This window comes from Phoxinus phoxinus (genome assembly GCF_949152265.1).
Source record: "Phoxinus phoxinus genome assembly, chromosome: 14".
Classification (NCBI taxonomy): Eukaryota; Metazoa; Chordata; class Actinopteri; order Cypriniformes; family Leuciscidae; genus Phoxinus; species Phoxinus phoxinus.
Window position 1 is genome coordinate 12,590,915 of NC_136889.1, and position 27,310 is coordinate 12,618,224.

A 27,310-nucleotide genomic window follows, 5' to 3' on the forward strand; every position below is an offset into this window, starting at 1 on the left:
TACACTCTGCCAAATGAAATGTTTAAAACTCTTTTCAAGGATTTATGCATTGTATGGAATACACAAATTGCACACAAAAAGAGTGTAAGGATAATGTTAATCATTCTTGTTGTGTTAAATAAACTGCACTAATATGATTTCTCTCTTTAAAAACTGCGAGTTAAATGTTTTAACTAATGTTTTAATACATGAAAATGTAGGCTACATTACACGTTCGTCGCCACTGTTTAGTTTCAGTCGCCAGGTGGCGCTACGGAGTCGGTCAATCAGCGCGCGCTCTCCCGTGACCGTGAGCGTCTGTCCGCTGAGTGCAGAGTGCGTGGAATCAGTGAGTGCGGAACGCTCTACGATGATGGTCAGTGCCAGACCCTTGACGGACCTCAGTGAGAGTCGATCACTACTACAGCCGACCATCTGAATTATTCGAGTGCCGAGAGCTCATTAAATTGACGGAGTACACGAAAATACGATTTACTGAAGAATCTTTTCGGTAAGTGAAGTGAAAAGTGTTAGCTTGGCTAAGCTAACGCTGCCTCGCGAAAGTTTGTTGCGTTGAATTTTCCATTTTCCACTTCCCATTTTCCGACTTATTAAGGCAAAAGCGACTGTTACAGTTTTTTCACTACACAAATGTACAAGGCTTAAAGAGAAAAATCTGTGGACGTTTACGTGTTTATTAAATTAATTTGTTGGTAAATTATCTCAAGAGTGCGGCGAGTTGAACGATAGCTAGTGAGCTATCGCTGTTAGCAAGATAAAATACGTTTAAATTTACTCGTTTAACTAACAACCAGAACTGCCTTTTCTCAAGACAATACAGTATCCTCGAAATGTTACGGTTTATTATATGTTTAAAATACCATTATTATTATTTGAAGAAAACCTGTCACTGTAAAAGTCCGAGTAAAAAGTTATTAACGCGATAGTCGCGTAACGTAATGCTAGCAACAACTTCCCTAATAATCTGACAGCTGTGCTTTGCCTCTAAATATTAATTTATTTTTCATCTGGTACGTTAACTGTTTTACATGTTTTGTATGCTTTTTCACTATACAACAACATCGTTTTCTTTATATTTTTGATCATATATTGTTTTTCATGGATTGTTTTTAACTTCAGGCTGGTCTGGTCACGTATCCGCCTCTCAATACAAAAATATGCTTTTAAGTTATATTTATGTCTGCATATGTGGGTGAAAATGTATTACATTTAAATTTCCTCGTTTTACTGTAACGTTACAGTTTGTACTCCCTTTCTTTCATATTTTGCTCTTTTTAGTGGATGTACTTCTAGCCCTCTCAATACAAAAGCTGCTTTTAATTTATGGGTTCTGGGGGGAAGGGGTCTGTTCAGCTCCTTTACCTTCTCGAGGAGGTCAAAAAACAGATGGTAACTGCCTGTGAAGCAGTCTGTTTCGAGAGGCCTGGAGGAGAGAGGCTTAGTCTGAGGAAAGTGGATTTATTTGATAAAATTAAAGCTAAAGGCTCGTAGTATATACATGCCAGACATCTGTGCATTCCACAGCTTGATTGAAAATCTCCTCTCCAAAAAATAGCCTAATATTGGTCAAATTTTGTGAGCTCTGTGCTGATGAGAACAGAACCAGGTTGTGTAAAAGAGTTAATTCAAAAATGAAATAATTTACTCACCCTCACGTCGTTGTTACGCAGACCTTTAGGGAGCTGAGACCCCATTCACTTTCACTGAATCTTTTTTCCATACAATAAAAAATAATTGTATCAAGTCACATCTTATTTTATGTTCCACAGATAAATGAAAGTCGTACACGTTTGGAACGGCATGGTAAATGATGACATAATGTGAATGTCTGGATGATCTATTTATTAAATGCAAAACACTGTGTTTGTGTGTGTGTGTGTGTGTGTGTGTGTGTTGTTTAGCATGTAATGGTTATCTTAACTGCTAGGCCAATTATTTGTTCCGTCTTACTTTGAATGTTAATGAATGGTTAATTGTTATGCAGATGTGATGGTCATGTTCTTTGTGTCCAGAGTAAAGAGATGTTTTAGTTCACAAGTGTTCAATAGATTCCACAGACCCCCAAATATGATCATCCTGACCTCATATAAAGGATACTGTAAAACATTTTTTTGTAAAATATAGCTAAATATTATTTTGATTCTTTTTTAAACTTTCTGTTAAATTAGGCTAATTGTTACATTTAATATTCATAACAAAGTAATGTTAGATGTATTTTTGTATTTGGATTTTATTAGCCTACCTAAAAATGTATTTAATTATTTTTAAATGTACACTGTTTTCCCCTAAGCATTTCCACGGACCCCCTAGCACTCCCTTGGAGTTCCCCGGACCCTAGGTTGAAAATTATAATTGGCATATTCTTACTGGCACAGATCTGTCTCTCGTAGAATGTGCAAAATCAATCACTTAATTGCTTAAAAGGCTGCAATATCATACAACAATACGCACAGATGTTTTTGCCCTCTTATTTGTTGTTTAAAATATCAGCCAGGCCTAGATTAAGTTGCTCTGGAGCCAGGAGTGTGTTTCAATCTCAGCCACAGTGTGAGGGATCGGATTGCAGTGGGAGTCTGTGGCGAGGTGGCAGCGCGGGGAGCTTGGAGGGGAGGAGGAGGGGGGTATGGGGGCAGGAGGGTTAAGAGGCAGTATAGATCAGGTTTCACATCCCTGCCTGCGTTCCTCAGACTGCTGCACCATCTAAAGTCAGCCCCTTTACCCCTCCCTTACTCGCTCTGGAGACAGGATGGCTAAGCAAGAAGGAAAACACACATGGCCACCTCAGACCTGGCCCTGAGTGTATCACCCATTCCATCGTAAAGGTGCTGATGTATCACCCTCTCCCACATTTAGTCATATCATTCTGATCTAAAAGGTGAAAAACTAATCCTAGACGAGCTTGCTCATTTGATACACACTACTGTGCTGTTTTTTGAACAGACTGTTCTTTAACACTTACTGTAGGCTGTGGAGTCTCTGCACTTTTGCTTCCAATGGATGGTTGGAAAGTGAGGGAGAGCCATTGATTTCTTTAACTCTTTCTACGCCACTGTTGGTTAGTGTGATGGCAGATCAGATAAAGATAGATTGGATAAAGCTATGCAGTGGGGGCTTGGTGTAGTGCTGGAGAGTGGTCTCTGTTTATTCTGTATGCCCCAGCTGTCCTTTAATGGTATTGATCTGCTTTAAATACACTTGGCTATCGTAGTAAATTATTTAGAGTGGCACCGGATAGGGTGAATTCAATGATGGGTTGGGTTAGAGCAAAGAAGACGACCAAAAAGATTTGTGTCTGGTCTTGTAATTAGCTAGAAAACTTGTTTTCCCATATTATTTAGGCAACTTCATTTTGTAGAGATCTAGAAAATTTAAAGGGATAGTTTACCCAAAATTTTTAATTCTGTGAGTAAATACTCATCCTTATGTTGTTCCAACCCCGTAAGACTTTCATTTATCTTCGGAACAGAAATGAAGATCTGTTTTATTAAATCTGAGAGCTGTCTCACTCCTCCATTGGCGTGAGTATGGGCTCCTCCTATTGTTATTGAAACTTGCCGGCCCAGAAAGTTAGTAAAGACAATGTTTAAAATAGTCCAAGTGTTCAATAGTCTTATGGGGTTGGAACAACATGAGGGTGAGTAATTACTGACAGAATAAAAATGTTTTGGGTGAACTAAACCCTTTAATTACATGTGCATTTTTTGTTAATATAAAATGCCATGTGATGAACATGAACATCTTGTGTGTCTTGGAATGCCATCACACCAGGCCTTGTTTATAGACCTTATGCGTTAGCCTAGTTAGAGAAACAAGCGCGCAGCCATCTTTTAGCGTTTGATCTTTTTGTGCTAGCTCTGTATATTTCTATGGCATTGCTGTCGAAGAGTAATTAGCTGGTGAAGTGGATTTACTTATTGTAGAATTAACACAATTTATCATGAGCATTGTAATGTTTAAAGTGGATGTCAACAAATATCATTAGACCGGGAAGATTTTAAAACAAGCGCTTCATAGATCCTTCATGCTGTGAAAATACAAACGCTGAAAAGGGGGCGGGGCCACATAAGGTCTATACTAGCAATTTTTTCTTTGTAAAATAACTAGTCGAATTCCACTCGGTGGCAGATTTTAGATATAACTTTAGCCAGAATGCTGATGTTAACCCAACCAAAGTAATCAAAAAGCTTAATTTCTTGTCTGCTTTTTGTCTGCTTAAATATTTTCAGTTAATTCGCCTTTGGCTAAGCCAGGCCCTAGAATGTAGATTGACCAATCACAGCGCAGCCAAGAACGAGCTCCCACAGAGGGTCCGACACTTTTTCACGGCGCTCCATTGACTTCAACGCAGGCGGCTCATATTTTTGGTCTCGGCAGGCTATTACGTCGTCGTTTTATTAAAAATATGGTTAAACGTTGTGCCTGGGGCATTTGTAACACAGATACGCGTTTCCCAGAGAGGATGGAGGGGGGTGTCCGTTTTTTCCCCTTCCCAAAACCGAAGTTAAATACTGACAAGTGTCGTCTTTGGATTAAACTGTGTGGACGTTCTCAGTCAGCGAAACCCCTCAAGGATCAACAAGCTCACTTTTGCTCTAAGATACATTTAGCTTTTAACCTTACTGTGAAGTTATACTAGTTAGACAGTTTTATGCTGGTTTAGGTTATGATTTCGGTTCTCTGCCCTAATTGTTGATACACTAGCACACGCTGCTAATAAATACAACTTTATACTCGCTAGTCCGTTTGCTTGGTAAATAATAACGATTATAGAAGTGAATAGAGACCTACCCAGCTTTGCATGAACAGTGTTTCTCCTGATATTGTTAGTCACAGCCTCCGTCTCCATTAGGATATGCGGTGGTCCATTTTTTGACTGTGACCGTTATGCTTTTGCCTCTATTTGGATGCCTTGTTGTTGCTTGCGTTTCACCGGTATGTCTTGAATATAGCCTTCGAACGCATACTGCAGCCACTTTTGCCTACTTCTATCGGACACTTTATTTGCTGCATTATAAAAGTTTGATAAAATTTCAGCAGGAAGAGCCGTCACAGCATAAGCCATGTTGATACCAAACCAGAGCCCAGATGAAGTTGTCGGAGGTAGCAACAGTAACTAAGGGGGGCGGGGCTTAGCCAAAGGTGAATTAATTCAAGTTCTGTGTACAGCATCAGATGAACACCTTTCTGTTTTTTCAATGTTTCCACATCCTGCCCAGTGTTCTCCAAACAATGTGCAATTTGGCTATAAAAACAAATATAAATGCAAAACAAACAAAAAATGTTTTGTTCACATAAAGCTTCAAGACAGTCACTAAATTATAGATAATAAAGGCAAACAAAGCCACACAACTTGTGTTAGAGTTTCAGAGGTCTTCTGAAAAGGAACGTTTATCAGTTCTGTATCAGATATTTTATGATTATTCTGTTAAAGTTGCTGTTCTTCTAATAATATCATTATTCCAATCAAAATTATTTTAATCACATTTTAAAAATGTCCAAAAACAAACATGTTGTTAATTTTAATAATTCATATTTTATTCAGTTACAGTGTGCAGCTGGTTGAACTTTGTTTGGGCTTGCTGCACATGCTTGTTGAAACTCTGACTCACTTTAGTTTCTATTAGGATGTTTTGCAAATGAAAATACTACCTTGACTTTGAATTTATTACATTTATGTATACAAATATATATAACAAAATCTAGGTTATACACACACACACACACACACACACTGTTTAGTTGCACTCCCTTCAGCTGCTCTCCTCCATCCCATTAATCTTTTTAATTAAGTAATGTTGCAGATTACACTGTTAGCAAGTGCAATGACACTTTCGGCAACAAGAAATGTTCCTTTTCACACTGAAATTGAAATGCTGACAGTATCAACAAAATTATTATATTTGAAATATCAAATATTTAAAGTTGAATTTCCAGTGGCACCAGATCTTGGACCAATGAGATGTTACTGTGGATGGGACTACCCCTGCACGATATGACAGAAATAGAAACCAAGCAACCAGCAAAATGTCCCCTGTCTTTTCACTTGTTCATTCCTCTGGAGTATCTATGTTTCAAAACAAGTACTATCTGTGACATAACAGTACTTCGTCTGAGATGCTATATTGAATATTGTGTAATTTTATATTTCTATATATTTTTATTATCTCTGTGTCTTGTCACTGTCGTTCTGTATATGCTGTGGAAGCTTCGGTCACCATGACAAATTCCTAGTATGTGCAAACATACCTGACAATAAAGCTCATTCTGATTCTATAGGTTAGGCTCTCTGGATAATACAAATAGATAGATTTCAGCAAGTTGTACCGTTTCTTTACATGTACTTTTTTTATGTACATGTACATCTATTTCGTGCTGTAACTAGTAGGGGAAGAGTTGATCAGTTCATCTGCTCTCCGCTCTACTGCCGCGCTTGTACTCAGGCGCTACAGTGATCTGTCACACCACAATAAACAGCACCAAAATGTATTTATTGTTTGAATTTTGTAATGAAATAGACATAACTTGAAAGCTGAGACTGTTATATATCAAAAGTAACGCACAACAAAGCTTGTGAAAACGACATAGTCTAAAATGTTTATTCTTGGGAGTTATGAGAGATTTATCAATTCATCAAAATCAAATCGATTAAAACCGAGAAATCAATATTTTTAACATATCCCTATTCTTTGTTAACAGGGTTTTGTGGTACTATGCCAGAATCCAAATGCCATTTGGACATTCATCCACCTGGATCCGAATGACACCTGCAGTCAGCCTCCATGTTTACCAAACACTATGCCAACATGCTTCACAGAAATGGATCTTTCTGTACGGTAAGAAAACCTCTGCTAAAATATCATGTCAGTTCTTCTTGACCTCTCTTATTGGCAGACATCCCCTGCCGTACAAGCAAGAAGTGAGTTTTCATGTGGTGATTACATGACCACAGTAGATAGAAATGCTCCCTGCATCAGCGATGGCCGGACTGCAACAAATGTTTTCCACATGTTTGGATCTGGGAATTCATTTTAGAGAAATAACATTTACAGGCCAAAGTTCATCCATGTGTGGCTGGTTTCCATGGCAACAACTCCACCTAAGTTCTCTCACACCTGTTGTGGAGACTTGTGCTCTGCAGATGCAAAGCTGTGGAATATACAGGGAGGGATTTTCCCTTAGAAAAAAAGAAGTTGTGATTGATAGTGCTGCGCTGAATTTTTTTTTGTCTAAATATATACAATGTCAACTAAAGTCTATTTATTTAATAATAGAGACCATATGAGGCGTAATCCTAGAGCAAGGTCATACGTTTGAAGATGGTTCACTATACTTGAACACTAGATAGGGAGATACTGTAGCTGTCTGTGTTGAACCTGGCTCTCATCAAACCCCAGCACACCCACTCGCTCTGACCCTTCGGTGGAATGTGTGCGGCAGGTAATGGAAAATAAACTTGCAATAAACCTCTGCTGCTCCAGTAATTCCAGGAAATTTGTGGACTTTTCCATCTTCATATTTGTTCCTTATAAATACCAAGAAATAGACAAAAATAATTTTGCTTAAGTTTAAAAACAGAGAAGTATAAAGGCCCTGATATACTAACGGCAAAGTTGTTTTTCGTTCTTCATTTAGAAGAAACTACGAAGTTCGAAATACGCGAGCAGTGATATACTGTTACCGAACATTCGAAGGTTAGATGAATATGTAAATATGCTTTCCTCTCAATAAAATAAACGCACAAGAAAATTGACAAAACTGCATACATTTTTAAAACCATTCTTAAAGCATCTGATTATAGCAACATAGTTATGCTTGCACGAGTTCTACGGCACTTCAGTGAAGTCACGTTTATTTATATATCACCTTATACACTAGATTGCTTAAAATCAAGCAGCTTTACCGTATTAAACATGAAAAACAGTGTCAGTGTCTCGTTTCATCAGAAGTACAACTGCATTTTTCTAATATAAAGCAGCTCTCCAGTGTGTTCATGTTTTCACTCATGGGCGTCTGACCTCGACTGACTGTACAGACCAAAGGAATCAGAAAAGATTTTCACATGAAATTAGTGAAAAGAAAATTAGTGAAATTAGTGAAAAAACTCCTATCCATTACGTAATCGCAATGGTATTACAAAGGTGTTTACCAGCCGGAGCAAACTTTTCCGGAAAGTTCGCATTGGCAAGCTGTTTTGAACTCCCCCAAAAAAACTCCAAACGACTTTTTTTAGCCTGGTTTTGATTGAAATTACGTCACATCAGTTAATTCTTCGATTTCGCTTGAAGTATACCTGGCCCTTAAAAATACAGTTCAGAAAGAACCTTAGGAGAACTGATCAGTGATTAAAGTCTCCATTAAATCTAAACATTAATCAGTACAAAAGGGGTGGTTGATTGTGATTCATTGTTTGAGCTTTCATTTGTTTAACATCTGCAAAGTTACAACGCTCAAAGTTCAAAGCAAAGGGGGATATTTTCTTTTAAAGAAATCACTTTTTAAGGACTACAACAAATGGCTGGAAGGGACTACACGAAATTCCTCCCAGGATTTGTGACATCACAAACCCTAAAATGTAAACAGAAACTCTGACCCCAAGAACGCGATTTGCAGATTATCATGACTAGGGATGGGAATTGATACGATTTTATCAATATCAATGCCACTGATGATTCTGCTTATCGATCCGATTCTTTAACGATTCTCTTATCGATTCCTGATAGCACTGTGGGGAAAAAAGTAGTCATATGCTTTTCGGCAAAAAAAAACAAGTGCTTTTATTTGTTTTAAAGCTTACACTTGAGTAAGCAAACTGTACTTTTTATGTAATAAATGGAACCTTATTGTAAGTGTTACCTATTAGTTATACAGCGATTCAGACGTCTCGTGAGTTCAGTGTTGGAAAGATCAGTTGTTTTAACCATTTATGAAAATTAATCGGTTCAATGGAGTTATTAGTTCGCGAATTGGACTTGCCATTATTGGACGTGTACGCGTTGTGTGATTATCCCGGCAGTTAGGACATCCCACAAGATTTGTGTCAACAGAAAACAATTCATCACTGGATAGGTTTTTTCGTTTATTTAAAGTGTGGTTTATGTCAGCTGAATGTGCAGAACGATTTTCAGAGAAGATAAGGTATTTTAGCACAAGTCACACCCAGCGGTAATTCAGGAAAAAAATATCCGAATGCACATGAAACTTTGGTCTTCCGACCTTTTACCATCTTATTTATTTTAATTATGTATTTTATTTTGAAAATACATATTAATTTATTTTGATTCATATGTGCGAGGGAGAGAGAGCAAGACAGCGCTTAGTTTGGAGACGGTGAAGTCTTGTTTATACTTTCTCGAGTGGAACCGGTTTTCAATTCCCATCCCTAATCATGACAGAATATGCTAATCAATGACTAGAAGATAACTCCACATAAGCTACATAAATGAATCAGCTAACCATTCAGAAATATCTTGTTGCATTCTACATGTTGTCACTTCTTCTTGAGTCTCTCCATCATTGTCTGAGTTTGAACATAAAAGGCTAAACGTTTTTGAAATTTTCAGTGCATGTCTTTGTGAGGTAAAAGGACACAAGCTGTTGAAGCTCCGCCCTCTGTGCCGGTAGCAGCAGCTCATTTGCATTTAAAGGGACAGACAACGTTTTTTCACCCTCAAAAAGTGACAATTTTAATATGCTAATACAAAAATATCTGTGTGGTATTTTGATCTAAAACTTCACATACACACTATGGGGACATCAGAGACTTATTTTACAGCTTGCGAAAAGGGCATTATATCACCCCTTAAACGTCCCCTCAATCTTGCAGCGACATCTCTTCTCTGATTAGATCAATAATCCTGTTTACGTTAAAATTGAAAGGAAAAGAGGATCACGTTTTTCATTTCATGACGACTTTAAGTTTTTACAGAATGCTGTAATGATAAATATCAACAAAAATTATAATGTAATGCATTTTATTATTACAAACACTTCCATTTATAAAAATGTATTTGTAGCATAAGTGGTGCAGCCTTATTTTTTAAAAATGGGCATAAAACTGGAGCTGAAGTACAACCGTTTTCAACAACTTCCAAATCTTCTTGGCTAATTAAGAAAAACTAATTTAGAAAAAATGTTACAGCCATAAAAGTAATGACGAATCAAGCACACAGCACTCAGGTCATTCTGTGGTAACTGGTCCAGTCAAGCATTGAGATCAAATCAGCTTCTTTAGTGAGATGTATTTAGTGTTTCACAGACAAGCTGTTGTTGAGCTGAGTTTCTTAAATTCTCAGCCAAAATGTGCTCAGATTTTGGGGGCTTTGTTCTAGGGATGGTGTCTCAACCCATTACCCCTCTAGAGGAATCTGGCAAGAGGAGCTCATATTGCACCCAAGTGCTCCACAGATTAACTTTTGTTCTTCTCCTGCAATATACTGCTGTGACACCTAAGACTCTGGAGTCTTGCGTTATGTTCAAAGTCTCTGCTTGACTGACTCTCCACGATACAGCTGCTTGACAGTGATTGGTGTTGTGTCAGGAAGAGATGTGGGACTTCAGTGAGGATGAGAAGTGAAGATGATAGGAGAGAGAGAGTTGGTCGTGGGGCACATCTCAATGTGCCTAAGTATTCTTATGCTAATCCTTTCCTGGGATGAGGCGCAAAGCAGCCAAGCAAACAATGGCAGCGGAGCCAGAAAGTCTGCCCTGCAGTCTAGCAGGCCTTGAAAGGCATGTCGGGCATAGCGCCGACACTGAGGGAAGGCAGCCTCCGGTACTGGGAGCCCTGCTGTAAGGAGGGGCCCCAGGAGGGACCAGAGATCCGGGCCAAAGCAGGCTGAGTGAGCGGGGGCGACGGGGAGACAAACACCAGACCTTTCTTGTCGTCATGCAGGCTGTAGTTAGAAGTGATAAGAAAGGCAGAGTGAGATTTATTTTGAAGATTGTCTGTATTTCATAATATTATCGTACATAGGCTGGTTGTTACCCCTCCAAAAACGCCTGTATGTTGTGGTGAACTGTTGTATTGTTGACCTGAGGAAGCCCTGGGTTCTACACAAGGAAACACAGAAAAATATTACTCCCTCTTCAGGGATTGAGAGATATATATGGTCAGGCATAAGGTTTGACTGCAAAGGTGCACCTTAGTTACACATCACCATACAATACCCCTATTCATTCAGCCTCCGTACTCCTTATGGCGCCACCAAAACCTTTCAGAGGGCAGAGCTCCTGGAGTGTCTGATGAAACACTGAAACATAGTGTGCTTTATATTGCTTTAAGATCCGTGATACTTTTGAAGCAATAATAGTGATGTACACAAGACGCATGACTGCATGGCTAAAACAGCCTAAACTTAATATCAAAGTCCCTACTGTTTATTAGTGAATGTGACCAGTCTAATATTAGAAGTATAATAAGCTGCTGTCAGGGGGTGTCCTTCTCTCCACTTTTTTCTTCTTCTTTTTTTTTGTACATCCAAGTTTTGCTCTCAAGTCAGGACATGACTGAACTTGCTTAGCCATTCATGTATAAGAAACATCTGAATGAAAGTTGATTTTACCTGTAGAATGTTAGTGATTTCATTGGCCTTTTAGGGTGTTCTCTACCTGTTGTGATTTGAAGATAAATGCAGTTGTAACAGAAGTGCTTTTTAAGTTAAAAAATATAAAAAACATTAGTGAGTACAATTACATATAGCCTACAGTTATAATAAAGCTACAGTTATACAGACTTTAACATTGTTTTTAAAAGTCATATTACTGTTTTAGCTGAATGAAATCGAACTTTTTTAAAATAATTTTGTACTTTTATTTAGCAAGGAAACATTAAAGTAATCAAAAGTGACAGTAAAGAATAAATAATTATAAAATAAATGCTGGTCTTATGGACTATCTAGGCCTATTCATCAAAGAATCCTTAAAAAAAGTTTCATGATTTCCTCAAAAATTTTAAGCAGCACAGCTATTTTTACTTTTAAATAGATCATGGGACAATGAATATGGGTTTTTTCAAAAACAATAAACATCGTACTGACCCCAAACTTTTGAACAGTGGTGTAAACATTGGCAGTTTAGTAAATAACACCTCTAAGCATCCCCCTGTAGTGTTGTCACGGTACCAAAATTTCAGTATTCGTTACCAATACCAGTGAAAATCCACGGTTCTCGGTACCAAAGCTTAATTTAGATTCAATTTACATATATTAAAGTGTATATCACAGTTACAGAGATGAAAACTGTAGTATTAAAAACACTTTACAATAAGATTCCATTTGTTAGATGACATTAGATAAAATTACCTAACAATAAACAATAGTTATATACTGTAGCAATTATTCTCATTGGGGTGTACTAATACATTTTTAAAATCAAAAGTTTTGTTCTTTATTTAATGCACAATTGATGAAGTGAACAAACATGACCAATCATTTGTATTAAATGATGTATGTGTTTGTATTAACATTATATTGTTCACTCAATGTGTTAGAAAAGGCATTAAGTAATGTTAATGAATGGTATCTTTATTGTAGTGTTACCAAACTATACAGGAGATAAAACGTGTTTTATTTGACTTGACTGTACTTTTATTTAATCCAAAACTACGTTCATATTTACCCAGATACAACCGCACACGATACCACTTTAGGCGCTGTTCACATATCGCGGTTTGTGCGCGTGCAAATTTGTTTCAAATGTAGGCGCGTGGCTAATAATAGAAGTGACGCGGCGTGCTCGCTTGCTTTTCCAGGCGCGCCTATGCTGCGGCGAGATGAAAACATCTCAACAGGTCATGTGACAAAAACCAACGGCAATTCATTAACAACATCGAAAGCTCGGCCGAACAGCTGATCGCTGTACAGGGCAGCTTTTTATTTCTCATCTCCATGAATATATCTAGTAGTAAAGCTAATGCAAGGGCTAGAAATCAATTAATTATTCTTTGCTGATACTTCCTTGTCATTATGGAGAGTGCAGTTTGCATCGCTTTCTCCTTTCCACAAGCGTGTGCTTTCCCGTTGATTAACGCGATACTTCGGTACCACCGGTACTTAAGAAAAGCTGGTACCGTAACGTTTCATTTTTTTAGTACCGGCTTGGCACCGAAGTACCGGGTCTTTTGACAACACTATCCCCCTGTACCGTGTTGAGACTCCCACTATTTTGACCTTGACAAATATGGTTTCAGCCCCATATTTCATTCCTGATGCAAGAGAGAGAAACTGTTCGTTGTGCTTGTTTAAAATGCACCATACCTTTGTACATTTGCAAATTTAAAGTATCTTTTATCTATTTTTATTTATTTTAGTTTTTGAACCTGGTAAGTTGTGGGGCATCTCATCCATGTCTTTTGCAGCAGGCCTTAACTTTCCCTGGTTGTGATCCTGCTTCTTGTGTACCTTTTAACCTAGCACACACACTTAGCTGCAGCTTCTTGTCTCTTTGTGTAGGTGCCTGCACAGCTATCTTGTCCCTTGCCTTGCGGAGGCTAGCTTTGTTCCCTTGTTATCCGGTCAGGGATGTGTGAAAGTGGGGCACAGGTCGGGGCTCTTTGTCCCCCTTGGGCAAATCAGAAGTGACAGACACCGGCCCACTCTGCCACTAATTTGTCCCCCCCCTCAGCACAGACTTCACTGAAGGCCACTAATTGCAGTGAGACGCACAGGCCTACAATTGAAAAGACACATCACGTTATTAACGCTGGAAGGGGCCAACGGGGTAAACATCCTTCATCAAATTATTTGGGCATGTTTCAGCATTCAAGAGTAGCGCCGGCCTGACGGGTTGAGGGGTCAAGTCCAGAAAAAACAAGGGGGCAATGATGTTCAGTGCCTTCAAGAAAAAATACAACATTGCCTAAGCAAAAGTGGAGTCTGCATTTTTTCATAAGATCGGGGGTTTATTATTCTCTAGATATGTTCAAAGGTATTTGTAGTGGTGGGTCTAGGAAATAACTAAATATTTATTCTATTATGTTACACTTTATTACAAAAATATATAGATCATAAAAAAATTAGTTCACATGATTACATTATTCACACAATTACATTTCAAAGGAATGCTAGTTAGTCACTGAGTGTACATAAACAAGCAAAGTAATTTTTGGACTTTGTGTTTGTAGACATTGTCTTAAAACTTATCTAGAAAGATGCATTGAGACTGGTATGATCTGATTATCATATGTGCTTTGTCTTTTTTTGTCATTCTAGTGCCGTGGACCCCGTGAGAAGGGACCTTTGAGTTTCTAGTGCCATTGTCATCCTACCTCTTCCTCTTGTCCACTGCATCTCTTCTGTCCCTTGAGCCATAACTTTGATTGCTCCACCTGCATGTTAGTGTTCACTGGGATTTTGGGAGCATAAGCAGCCTTCATCACTGATCTCATCCTTACCCCAAAGGTTACGACAAGGCTGTTTGACAATGGCTCAGCTTTTGTCCGTCACTGTGGTTTTGGTTGAAGTCTACCTTCTTCTCAGACTCTGCGCTGGAGGTAAGGGTGTTTTCCTTCCCTTCATATTACATTCACAGTAGCGTTAGCTTATGGCGCTTTTCCACTGCATGGTACGGTACGGTACGGCACGGCACGCTTTGGCGCTTTTCCACTGCATGGTACGGTACGGCTCGGTTCGGTACGGCTCACTTATGGCGCATTTCCACTGCATGGTACGGTACGGCACGGCTCGCTTCGGCTCGCTTTAAATGGTACCACCTCTGTTGAGGTTCCAAGCGTACCGTACCGATACTAAATGTGACGTGAAAACACTGCAGATCACTGATTGGTCAGACAAAATCGTCACTTCAGCGTCATTGTATATTTGCTACACGAGACACTAAACCCGCTATATTTAAATAGCCAGACAACAGCCAACGCGGTAGCACCTGTTTTTAGAGTTTTTACTTGACAAAAAAAGTAAAAAAAAAATCAAACAAGAAATGGCTGAATCGTGGTCAGTGGACGAGGTGCAGACGTTCCTCTCGTTGGTTGCCGAGGAGCGGAAGTAGCACAGCTCTTAGCCGCACACGGCTACCACCGGACATACAACTTAACGATCAGTCCCACCCACTTTGAAGCGGTACTAACTGCAGTGGAAAAGCAACCGAGCTAAAGCGAACCGAACCGTGCCGTACCGAGTTGAGTCGTACCACGCAGTGGAAAAGCAAAGCGAGCCGAACCGCTCCGCGCCGTGTTGAACCGAACCGAACCGAGCCGTACCATGCAGTGGAAAAGCGCCATTATATTCATACTCATGCCTATTCTTACATGTATAATAGGTATTCAGATGCCTAGATGCTGCTTGGAGTTTGTCTACCTATTTGCGCCTTCTCTACGCAAACTCCATCATTTGAGCTGTTCAGCTTGTTATATGTAAATGCATGAACGTGAGCTCTAGAGCTACTGTGAGAGCTCAACTCACAACCATTTTAATATTTAATTCTGAATGGGGAGCTTTTCAAATACTTATCATATTCACACAGTAATCCAAAGGTCCTCACTCAGTTCTTAACTATACTGCAGTGGTTCCCAAACGGTATGTGAGGTGACAGATGGGGTATGTGAAAAAAAAAAGCTGAATTTTGCCATTCATTAAATTCTGAAATATACGCCCCACAGCTGTAGGGGGAGCTCATTGAGAAAACAAAAGTCTGCTAGACAGTGAAGGCGTCGCGTACGTTTTTACGTCACAGGCATGCGCCAGTACAGGAAAATAACAAAACATTATCAAACTAAAATATAGCATTAATTTCATTGACAAAAAAAAAAAAAAATCTGTCATTTTTGAGCGACACGTGAAGAGCACAGAGGGTTAAAGCAGCAGCTTTACCGTATTAAACATGAAAAACAGTGTCAGCGTCTCTTTCACTTTCAGTGCTCCACATTGCCGCCTGGAGTGCATACTACATCGAATTTCACACACTTTTGCGTCACCATATGCACGCAGATTTCCCCCCCATAACGCTCGTCTAAACGCAGAATAAAAAGTGATAACATAACGCCACTTTTGCGTTTTCTCTTCAGATCGTTTCCGTGTAAACAGCCTTAGTGGATGGAAGAGTACGCTTTTCGAATAATAATCGAATAATTCCCAGCTATCTTCGAATATTATTAAACGGATAATTTAATACCACAGATAGCACTTAATTCAACAAAAAACAAGAATGCAATGATTTGTTCTATACTGTGACCTCTGTATTGAACTTTATTTGATAAAAAGTAATGCAATGTAATGTTGTAAATTAATAAATTGTTATATTTTCATTTTAATGTAATGAGGTATAGATGGCTGTTTTTGTGGTTAGAGTAGGTCCAGGGGGAAATCCTTCACTTTCTTAAAGGTACTAGCTGAGGCACACTGGTTTTTCCGAGCTTTGCATTCTTTTCGTCCATTTTTCTGGGGGGGTTGGTTGATTGCTGTCCAGCAGGGCAGGAATCATAAGTGCTCATCTGAACGTTTCCATATGCTTAATAATGTGATGTTTACTGATGTCAAAGAAAACCGATACCTTTGTTTAATGAAAACGCCCTCCCTGAATCAAACTAAACTGTTTTCCCAGTGAACTCTGCAGAGGCTGCTGTGATGGTTGCCTGTGGACAGTCAATGAGCTGTGAAGGCAAACAGCAATAGCTGATTGCTCGGAAAGCCGTTTTAGGGCACAGGAAGAAAAAAAGTTTGAGTTGAAACTTGTCTACAGCTTTATATTTTAGGTCACATTGTTTATGTTAACATACTTTAACTGAATGTCTGTCAGACAATAGTTTGTGCTGAGGTTTAGTCTGATATCTCTGATGTGTGTTTTTAGTCATGCCAGGGAGTTCAAAAGACATCTTTTCCATCATGACTCACTCCTGAACCATGAGCCTCTCAGAGGCCCCCCACTAAAGGAAGCTGTTGAAGTGATTGTTGCTGGTCTCCCTTCCTTTTTTAGCACATTAACAATTTCCTCTATGGCACTGTCACAATTGCTAGTGGGTATGAACTATTCCAAACACTGTTCTCCGGAAATACTTTGACCCTTTTGTGTTGTTGATCTTCAGATTTAAGCCACTAATAAGTGTGCTCAGATTTTAGATATGTAATATTGCCATATACGAATGGCTTTCTTACTGTTCCACACTTGACTAAATTAAAACATATATATAAATTCATTAATCTATGTTTTTTATTCATTCACCTACATTTTTTAATTAACAAATTAAGCTTGTGTTTATTTATTTATTTATATATTAGATGCTTACAGGGCTTGACATTAACTTTTTTGCTCACCAGCCACTGTGGCTTGTAGTTTTCCAAAGTTACTAGCCTCTCAGCATTTTCACTGGCCACAATTTCAACATCTATACCATGGGGGAAAACTGCAATATAGATATTTTTAATGTTTGTAATTTTCTTTTTTTGCTTATTTTTAATTAAAAAAAAATTTTTTTTTTTAATTATGTATTTTGTAATTATAAAATTACACTAAATAAATAGGTATTAAATGACAAAAAAATATTTTTTTTTACAGATATTGGTCATCCCAACTTGTTCAGAATTGTGAAAGGTTAGCGAATGTTAACATGATTGATAAAAATTTTGCAATCATCTCCTTAAGTACGTGCGCACTGCCATGTAATTATTATTATTTTATTTAATCAAGGGGAGGAAATGGTCAAAAAGCAGGGCAGGAACATACTGGTCAATTAAGTTTTAATTTTTTTCAAATTAATTCATGAATTTTAAATTCTGTCATATTTTTCAATTACTTTTACTGTTTTAGTTTTTTTTCTTGTGGTATCGAGGTATTTTTGTCTGGTATCGTATCGAAGTCATAATTTTGGTATCATGACAACATTCAACACTTGCCACTGCAGATTAAATCTGTATTTTTAATGGACTTTTCGTTGTTGTCTTTTATTTGATTCTGATAAATAAGTTGAGAGAAAGGGAAGAAGTCTTGTAACATGCCCAGTAGTCAGATTTTCAAACAGCTCAGTTTTCCTTTAGAGTTCATATTATATCTAACATCAGTGTCCTTGTCGGGGTATTTTTGTACAGATGCAGCGGAAAAGCAGGAGATTGTTGAAACCAGAGACGCAGCATGAAGGCGAGGACATTTGACATCTCAATGCGCTGTTGTTTCTTTCAGTGTTAGAGTTGTGTAACAGCTAGTTAAAAACGTCTATGGTACATTTTTTTTACCTTGCTCATCAGATGCACCCCTGAGATGTAATTTCAGGTAGGAGTCTGTACCTCTGAAACATAATCTTCAAGAAAGAGAGAGGTGACATTGGCGACTGAAAGCCCTCAGTTGCCTCCACAGTGCAATGTGTCGTTCCATACTTCTACCTGGACTGAATAGTGAATGGGGTTAGCACTCCTCCTAGGGGAGAAGAATGCAGGCAAGCATTTAACTTGCTTTCCCTGAAGTGAACGCATTAAATATATGTACATTTACCCCAGAAATGACACGTTGACAATTTACTCCACTATATCGACTTAATTCAATTATATTTTAATTGACGTTAGGCTTGATTACTTCTAGATGAAGGTTTATGCTCCTTGAAACTACCATTTCAAGTACCATGTGTGAGGATTGAACATAAACAATTAATGTTAACTGTGATATAGTCTTGTCAGTGAAACAGTGAATTACTCTGAATTATACCATTTCCCTTCAACTTTGTTGTAGACTGAAATCTACTAGAGAGGGAAAGAGAGAGAGAGAGAGTAATGGTGTGTATCTGCTAGAGTCTCATTATGGGGGAATGACTCCACTGTTACCAGTGGCAGACATGTGAATGTGGAGGCTCTTATGGGCCCCTGACACATCAATCATCACCCACAACTAGTCACAGTCCAGCAGTGGCAGTCAGAAAGAGTACTTTGCATCTTTTTTAAGAGTTTGAAAGTTTTGAAATCCTAACATTGTTGCAATTTACACTTTCTGCCACTCCCATAGATTTTTGTACAGTTGGAGTGGAAACCAGATCCTTCAATCCAAAAGTAGAGAATAAAGAGGAAAAAAAAGGAGTAAAACGTGATGGAGAAGAGATCCCCAGGGATTCTCTTTGGGACTTTGCCCATTTGATCATCATTGTCCAGCCTTCTCCTAATGCAAATTTTCATGCTGGCCCTGTGCATCAGGGTCTGTCTTCATAAAGGGGGACTGTCTCCTTTAGCCTGGGCTCAAGGCCACACAACCTCTTACATATGTTTTATGAGTAGCTCAATTACAGAAATTACCTCATTGAAATCCCTTGCGAGCAGTTGAATGAGATTAAGTCTAGACTGATAGACTAGACTAATCATTCTCTTTAAGAGTTGATTTTTATAGTTTAGTAAAGTATCATGAGACGGTGTGTTGGATCTACTTAAGTAAGTTATGGAGTCTGTCCGCACCCTGAACGAGAGCACTTGAGAGACTGAATGTGTCATTTAGTTTGCGGTCTAGAATCGTGTTTGACTGCGCGTATCCAAGGCAGCATCTCGCAGCTTCTCAAGCTTTATCTGGACTTTAACTGCACTGCCTCCATCAGCTCTGTTTTCTCAGGGTGTTTCTCCAGCACCCTTGTTTGTGTTGTGATCGACTGTCTTAATCCCCTTAATGTGTCTTCTTGCACTTGAACGTTTAAATTGGCATGGCTTAAATGAGTTTAGTTTAAACACCTATAGCAATGTGTGCTGTTCAGGTCTCGCCTGCGCTCACGTACTATCAACACCCGGGTGATGACGGCGTTTATTATTGCATGCTGCCAGCGAAGACCACGCAGTAAAATTATGCAGTTTCTGACCCTTTTAACTTGCTACATTAAATTCAACTAAGAGCTAAATAGGTTTTTTTTTTGCTGTAGCACTGTAGATTCAACAGCGGCGCAGCAAACGCTGCTGTGATATGCTTAAACAGGCTAGGAAAAGTAAGTGTTCTTCATTGTACCATATTTCGAGTAGCATTTCCTACAGACTGCCTATTCTGTTAGGTTCATGCTGTTTATATTGAGTTTGGTGTACTTAGCAATCACATTTTCAGTGTATGTACATAGTAGGCGATCCATTGAATTATGCAGTGAATTGAAGATCAGAAACTCCTTTATCTTGCCCAGCTCTCTATTTAATCACTGAGTCCTAATAGAATTAGTCCAAGAGGAGAGTCCAGTCTAATTGTAAGATAGGCAGCACACGGAGAGGCTGTACAAGACAGACTCGTAATGGGATCTGAGGATGGAATGCAGCTGATAAAGCGAGCGCCGTGTCACCCTGCCGCCCAATCTCTCAAACTGCTGCTTTGTGAGTGATTAGCTGTTTTACTGACAAGTCTAGACTGGAACATCTGCAGTGGAGTCATGCTCAACTAAAAGCTACAGCAGAACATACTCATGCACAGCGACAGGATAAGAAGACACTGGGAGATCAGTAGAGACATGTCTCAGAGGCGTTTATTTCAACTGAAATTCAGATAGGAAGGTATGAAAAATAAATGTTTGTGAGGGTGTGAAACAGAAAGGGACGTGGTGATCTGGATGTATGTTTGGATTTTAACAGGAGCAGGTTTGCTGTCACAAATACAGAGGGGGAGCAAAGGATGAGAAATAATAAATGTAGGACATGCTGGCCTTATTGAGGATTGTCAAAACAGAAATTTCAGTAATCAATATTTTAATGATTATCAATTAAATTTCAGTACTATACCAAAGACTAATGTGCTATTAAAATTAAACCAGTAGGCCTATTATGTAGACCGAATTTTGTAGTTTGAATTAAATATTTCTTCATTTATTATTCAAGTAAATATTACATGACCTGTGTTTGAATTAACAGCATCTGCCTTCGACTATTTACATGAACAGCCACATTATTCACAAAATGAGGGTTCAAAATCAGCCAGAACAGGCTGCTGAATTCAGTACTCTGCACTAAAGATAATGCAGAAAGACTGGTATAAATGCTTTTTGTTATGCGTGTCTGTGCACCTAGCTTGTCATTGATTGTCTTGTCACTTACAGCAGGGCAGAACCCTGACCACGTGCTGCAGGGCACTGGAGTGAAGCCTGGCTCAGACTCCAGAAGGCCCGGGGATGATTCTACTGTGGCACCAGAAGATGCTGCCCGCTTCCTTAGCTGCCACTGCTTGGGTCACTGCCCTGATGACGCCAAGAACAACACCTGCGAGTAAGTGTCACAGGCTATGACACCGTTTTAAGCGATCATTGATTAATGTGATTATATGTTTGTGCTTTGTTTATATGTATATATATAAAAATAAAAATAAAACGTTTTCTTTGAAACCCAACAGGACAAATGGTCAGTGCTTCGCCATCATTGAAGAAGATGAAAATGGAGTGGGGATCTTAAGCTCCGGCTGTATGAAATATGAAGGCTCTCACTTTCAATGCAAGGTAAGGAAAGTTGTCTCTTAAGTGACTTGCATGATTAAATATCAAACTTTGCAAGTTTTACTCACTTGAGACATGGCTTTTTCACAGGATTCGCAGTTTGCACAGCCTCGTCGAACCATCGAGTGCTGCCAGTTTGACTTTTGTAACCGAGACCTAAAGCCAGAGTTACCGCCTCGAGACTCGGGTAAGCTTCAGTACTATTGAAGATTGTTGATTTAACCCTTTTAGCAGGGTAACATTATCTAGCTAGTTTAAATAGATTGTGTTGACATTTTTCAGAATAACTCGTAGTCTATGAAGCATCAAAATCATTTGGAAATTCCTTATCAATTAAAAATGTTTTATCGTATATTTAGCTGCAAAACAGTTTGAAGTCAGTACGTTTTTTTGGGGGGTGGGGTTTGGTTTTAGGATAGGAGAGTATTTGGCTGAGATACAAATATTTTGAAAATCTGGAATCTGAGGGTGCAAAAAAAATCTAAACATTGAGAAAATCGCCTTTAAAGTTGTCCATTTATGTTTGTGATTGTGCTGCATTCACTCACAAAAATAAATGTTTTATATATTTACAGTAGGAAATTTACAAAGTATCTTTAAGTGTTAGTAGGAAAGTGATCTTTACGTAATATCCTAATGATTTTTGCCATAAAAGAAAAATTTATAATTTTGACCCATACAATGTTTTGTACGCTATTGCCACAAATATACCCGTGTGACTTGACTGGTTTTGTGATCCAGGGTCACATATATGTTTCTTGAGCAGCAAATCAACTTGAGTAATGATGCAAAAAAAAAATCCATCATAGGAATAATTTACATTTTAAAATATATTAACAGTTAAATGATTACATTTGCTCATTTCTATTGTTGGCAGGGCAAGCAAAAATCTAAACAGGCCTGCTGATTGAACCCTGGCTAACCTAATGCTTCAATGATGGACGTGTTTTCTCTTGATCTCTTTACAGAACCACAAGACCCTCACTGGCTGGCCTTCCTCATTTCAGTGTCTGTGTGCTTCTCTACCCTCATCTGTGTCACTGTCATCTGTTATTACAGGTGAGATCATCACCGCACTGAAGCTCAAAACACAGTGAAGCTCTTATAAAGAAATAGCTACTTGTATTGTGATGTGCCTGTTTTCCCACATCACTGAACTGTAACCTTAACTCTGCTGTGTTTTTGCACACCACCTTTAAAAAACACATGCCACCCACATCATGGCCTGTTGTTGTTGAAAGACAAACACTTATGTTACTGCAAGTAGGGGCAAGACTCTGTACCTTGGGTACACAACTGGGAAAAAGTTTGCCTTTATGACGAATTAATCTTTTGTCCGTGTCTGTTTACTGAACCATCTGTTAAAAAGTGTTGTCTTGATATTTAAAAAAATGAGTCCGGAAAGAGCTTTCTAATGTCATGTATGGATGTAAAAAAAATAGTTTGGCTGTGTCCTGTCCTCAGGTATAAGTGGCAGACAGAGAGGCAGCGCTACCACAGAGACCTGGAGCAGGATGATGCCTTTATCCCAGCAGGAGAATCTCTGAAAGAGCTCATCAACCAGTCTCAAACCTCAGGCAGTGGCTCTGGGCTCCCCCTGCTGGTGAGAAATCCGAAATGCAGACTGTAGGATTTTAGTATCAACTGCTTTTGTTTTTTTCACAGTTTCTATTCACATTTTACAGGTGCAGCGCACCATTGCCAAGCAGATCCAGACAGTGCGCCTTATTGGTAAAGGGCGATATGGAGAAGTGTGGCTTGGACGATGGAGGGGGGAGAAGGTAGCAGTGAAAGTGTTCTTTACTCGAGAGGAGGCCAGCTGGTTCAGAGAGACAGAGATCTACCAAACTGTGCTCATGAGACACGAGAACATACTAGGTACACTTCATGTCATTCAAGATTGTGTAGTGTTTTTAATTGTGTATCTATTCAATGTTTTCCTATGTGACGTGATTGTCTTCATTCTGCTCGAAGGCTTCATTGCTGCTGACATTAATGGCACTGGAGCCTCTACGCAGCTGTACCTGATCACAGACTACCATGAGAACGGCTCTCTGTATGACTATTTGAAGTTCACCACTCTGGACACACAGGCCTTGCTCAGACTGGCCTACTCTGCAGCCTGTGGCCTGTGTCACCTGCATACAGAGATCTACGGCACGCAGGGAAAACCAGCCATCGCTCACAGAGACCTGAAGAGCAAGAACATCCTCATGAAGAAAAACGGCACCTGTTGCATCGCTGACCTCGGGCTTGCTGTGAAATTCAACAGGTGCTTTGTCACTTTGTATTCATTTTTAAAGCTAGTTTTAAGTGGTTTGTTCAGTCATTATGAGTAAGTAAATTTTTTTTGTCTCAGTGACACAAATGAAGTGGACGTCCCACTGAGCACACGCATGGGGACCCGACGCTACATGGCTCCAGAAGTCCTGGACGAGACTCTGAATAAGAACCACTTCCAGGCCTACATCATGGCGGACATCTACAGCTACGGACTAATTATATGGGAAATGGCCCGACGCTGTCTCACTGGAGGTATTTATAAGATAATGAATATAAGTCAAATTTCTTTTGTTTTGCTTTACATGCTTGTAAAGCTTAGATACCTGCTGAGTTTCTTCATATCTGAGCCATGTCCTTTTAAAGTCAAAATGAAATGGAAATTCAACCTATTATCTAAACGCATCTTAATGAACTTATTGGGAACCATTCATCCGTGTTTTTTAATTTGAATTAAATTGTTACATTTTAAGATTCTTTCTGCTGACGTATTCTGGACTTCTCTAGTCATTTAGTCACCTTAAACTCCGCCCCTTTCTTACAGTCAACTGCAAGCTTACATTCAGATCTGCCTCCATCCAATCAACAACTGATGAATTGAACCAAGCCCTAAATTTTTTTATTTTTGATAATTCGTTTCACTCAGATGTACATCACAATACAAAAGAAAAGATCTGTCGCTTCTTCTGTTACATCACAACTTTTAAATATTTTGTTCTAGTCTGTCGTTGTCAGTGTCCTCTTTGCCTCACGATTTTTCTCTGCGTGAGAAAATGGATGTGTGGCGTGAGAGCGTGTGAAAAGGGTCAATTGCGTGAGTCTCACGGTCAATGCGTAAGTCTCACGGTCAATGCGTGAGTCTCACGGTCAATGCGTGAGTCTCACGGTCAATGCGTGAGAGTTGGCAGCTCTGGAGCATACCTGGGATCCAATGAGCATTCCATGCCTGCACTACTCCATTTACTCCAAAACTGTCCTCCATGTTGATGACTTCTTGGTCTAGCACAGTGGTCAGGAACCTATGGCTCGCGAGCCACACCTGGCTCTTTGGCAAAAATCATGTGGTTCGCAAGGTCTCTCACCCTTTACCAACAAATGATCGATAAAAAAAAAATGAAGACGCATCAACAGAGATCGGCTCTCTGCAGCAAAAGCAGCCAATTACAATTCCCTTGTTGTACAGCCTACCGAAGTTGATGAAAAGTTTATGATAATAATATTCAAGTTGTACCAGCAAAAGTGCACGTTCAGTGCCATTTGCGAGTGTCACGAGTCACCACAGCAATCAACTAACCATACGTTTCTGTGGTAACAGCTCCTGCACTGAGATTCAAGCAGCTGCAGCTTGTTTAAGGCAATGGCGAAAACCATTTTTAGACCAGCAGCGAAAATGTAGGCCTTATAGGAAAAGTAGGCTTTATAAACTTTAATATATCCTTTTATTTAAACGGGTGCTTTGCTGTGCAGAGACATTTCGAAACATTTTACCCGCTGGTACTTTCGCTTTTGCCACAGAGATCTATATGTCCTATAAATGTGTCGTATTTTTGATAATCCGCACAGATTTCAGTTGACGATTCTGTTTAAAGTTATTAATAACAAAACATGAATGAATGAGAAAGAAAAGAGCAGGATGTGCTTTATATTGAAAATAAATATTAAAAGTGCGATAAGTCGCGAAAGAGAACTGAATTCTACTGACAGGATGCTGCGCGCGCACACGAAGAGGATTTATGCTCATCAGTTGGTGACAGTGAAAACCTTGCACAATTAATTCCATATTGTAACTTAGTTATTGTTTGCTGAATATTTGTTTGTTAAAAAAAGCACGTCTTTAATAATAATATAATATTTTTCTTTTTACTGTGGCTCTTTTGGAAAAATGCATTAACCAAAAATGAAAAAATGGCTCTTTGGTCAAAAAAGGTTCCCGACCCCTGTCTAAAGCTATCTAAAATGAAAACGGCTCCTGTTGTGGATCTTTACAGAACTCAAACAGTAATTCATGAATACATCCATTGATTGTTTCCTAGGTATCGTTGAGGACTATCAGCTACCATATTATGAGATGGTGCCTTCAGACCCGTCTTATGAGGATATGCTAGAGGTTGTGTGCGTCAAAGGACTGCGGCCCACCGTATCCAATAGATGGAACAGTGATGAGGTGAGTCAGCAAGCAGTAGCTGACCAGCAGATGGCAGTATATTTTCAGATGATATTTTCAGAATCTTTACAGATTTAATGAATATTTGTAGCTTTGCATAGGAACTTAAGGGTAATAAATATGTACTGAAGAGAAATGCTGTGTACGACTGCATGTACTGTATGTCGTGATCTGAGGAGAGTTTGTCTCCCTAGTGCTCGAGGGCCATGTTGAAGCTGATGTCAGAATGCTGGGCCCACAATCCTGCATCACGCCTGACCATCCTACGGGTCAAGAAGACTTTGGCAAAAATGGTGGAATCTCAAGACATTAAAATCTGATCAGCAGAGTGGCTGTTATTTTGTTTTTGACATCATTGTCCCCTTCAGGAGAAACAAGCTCTCTTCTTCTGTTGGATCAGACATGTTGACTTTGATGCTTTCTGTGAAAGCTGTATCATTGTGAAGTTGTATCAGAGGATTGCTACAACAGACAAAAACACTTGAGTGGGACCATCTGGAGAGATAAAGTAAACCCCACTGCCTTAAAATACACTCAGTTGTTCTGAATATGTTTCTTTAGATTTTGGGATAGACCTCCTGCCATATGGATGAAATGCTGTTGTCTTCTCATGGAATCTGTGTAAAGCATACTGTGATTTAATGTATGACATGTAAATATATTATAGGAGTAGATGTACTGAAAACAGAGCAAAACGATATACTATCAATATAATCTCGTCCAGTTAACAGCCGTTGTAGACTATCTAGAGGAAGACTATCTGTGCCTCTTGCAGCCTAATGTGTGGCTTTTAAAAATCTTAATTCACCTATATAGTAGCCTACTTCTTCTCTATACATGTTCTCTGATAATAATGTTTCTTTATGAAATAACAAGACCCCGACAGAAGGTTCAAGATAAAGTGATGCATGCCATTCATGATTTTGTTGTATGAACAATATATTGTTTGCAATGTTTAAAGCATGCCATTTTTACCATCCTCAGAATAGAATACATTCTCAATTGAATCTTTCACTTTTTTGACCATATTTTTAAAAAGTAAGCCAGCTGTCAAAACAGCTCATTTTAATTGGGTTAGAAAACTGTTCATACTCACTGATGTTTGCAGTCGAGTGGGATCTCCCGCTAGCAGTGATTTGGCAAACTTGAACACCACTTCAGAGTTGCCGAAACTCAATGTAGTGTTTGTGGGGGGGGGGGGGGGGGTGCTGTCTGGTTGGCGTGATACAGTTGATACATTCCTGAGTTTCCTTCATTCAGAGAAGTTGGGTCTTTTCTTTTTCTTGGTACATGATGCTATCAGTATAAATGTGACTTGGTTTAAAGTGCAAACTGATATTCTGATTGTACATCTTTGCCAATTTTATTAATCATGTTTTGAACACTGTTTATGTTTTTGAGGTGCCTGAAGTTGAAGGGTATGACTGTAAGTAACATCTGTTAGTCATCATTGCTTGATATTTCACTTGGGGCTGCCAAAATATGCTCTTGGTAACTGG

The 27,310-nt window shown here is 39.0% G+C and overlaps 1 protein-coding gene across 5 annotated transcripts; it reads left to right on the plus strand.

Moving 5' to 3' along the window:
- The first annotated feature begins 254 nt into the window (after positions 1-254).
- Positions 255-27,251, plus strand: bmpr1aa (bone morphogenetic protein receptor, type IAa). Of its 5 annotated transcripts, none has more exons than XM_079636226.1 (11): positions 255-490; positions 6,697-6,833; positions 20,978-21,143; positions 21,268-21,370; positions 21,458-21,554; positions 22,336-22,426; positions 22,832-22,970; positions 23,053-23,639; positions 23,727-23,902; positions 25,681-25,811; positions 26,006-27,251. In XM_079636226.1, exons 2-11 carry the CDS (start codon positions 6,725-6,727, stop codon positions 26,129-26,131), a joined length of 1,725 nt encoding a protein of 574 aa, XP_079492352.1. In that variant the 5' UTR covers positions 255-490; positions 6,697-6,724; the 3' UTR covers positions 26,132-27,251. The 5 variants fall into 5 exon arrangements, with proteins under 5 accessions (XP_079492352.1, XP_079492350.1, XP_079492351.1 ...); XM_079636224.1 differs by lacking the exons at positions 255-490; positions 6,697-6,833 and adding an exon at positions 14,208-14,488 and having other exon boundaries at positions 23,053-23,245; positions 23,342-23,639; XM_079636225.1 differs by lacking the exons at positions 255-490; positions 6,697-6,833 and adding an exon at positions 14,208-14,488 and having other exon boundaries at positions 20,981-21,143; positions 23,053-23,245; positions 23,342-23,639.
- The last annotated feature ends 59 nt before the right edge of the window (positions 27,252-27,310 follow it).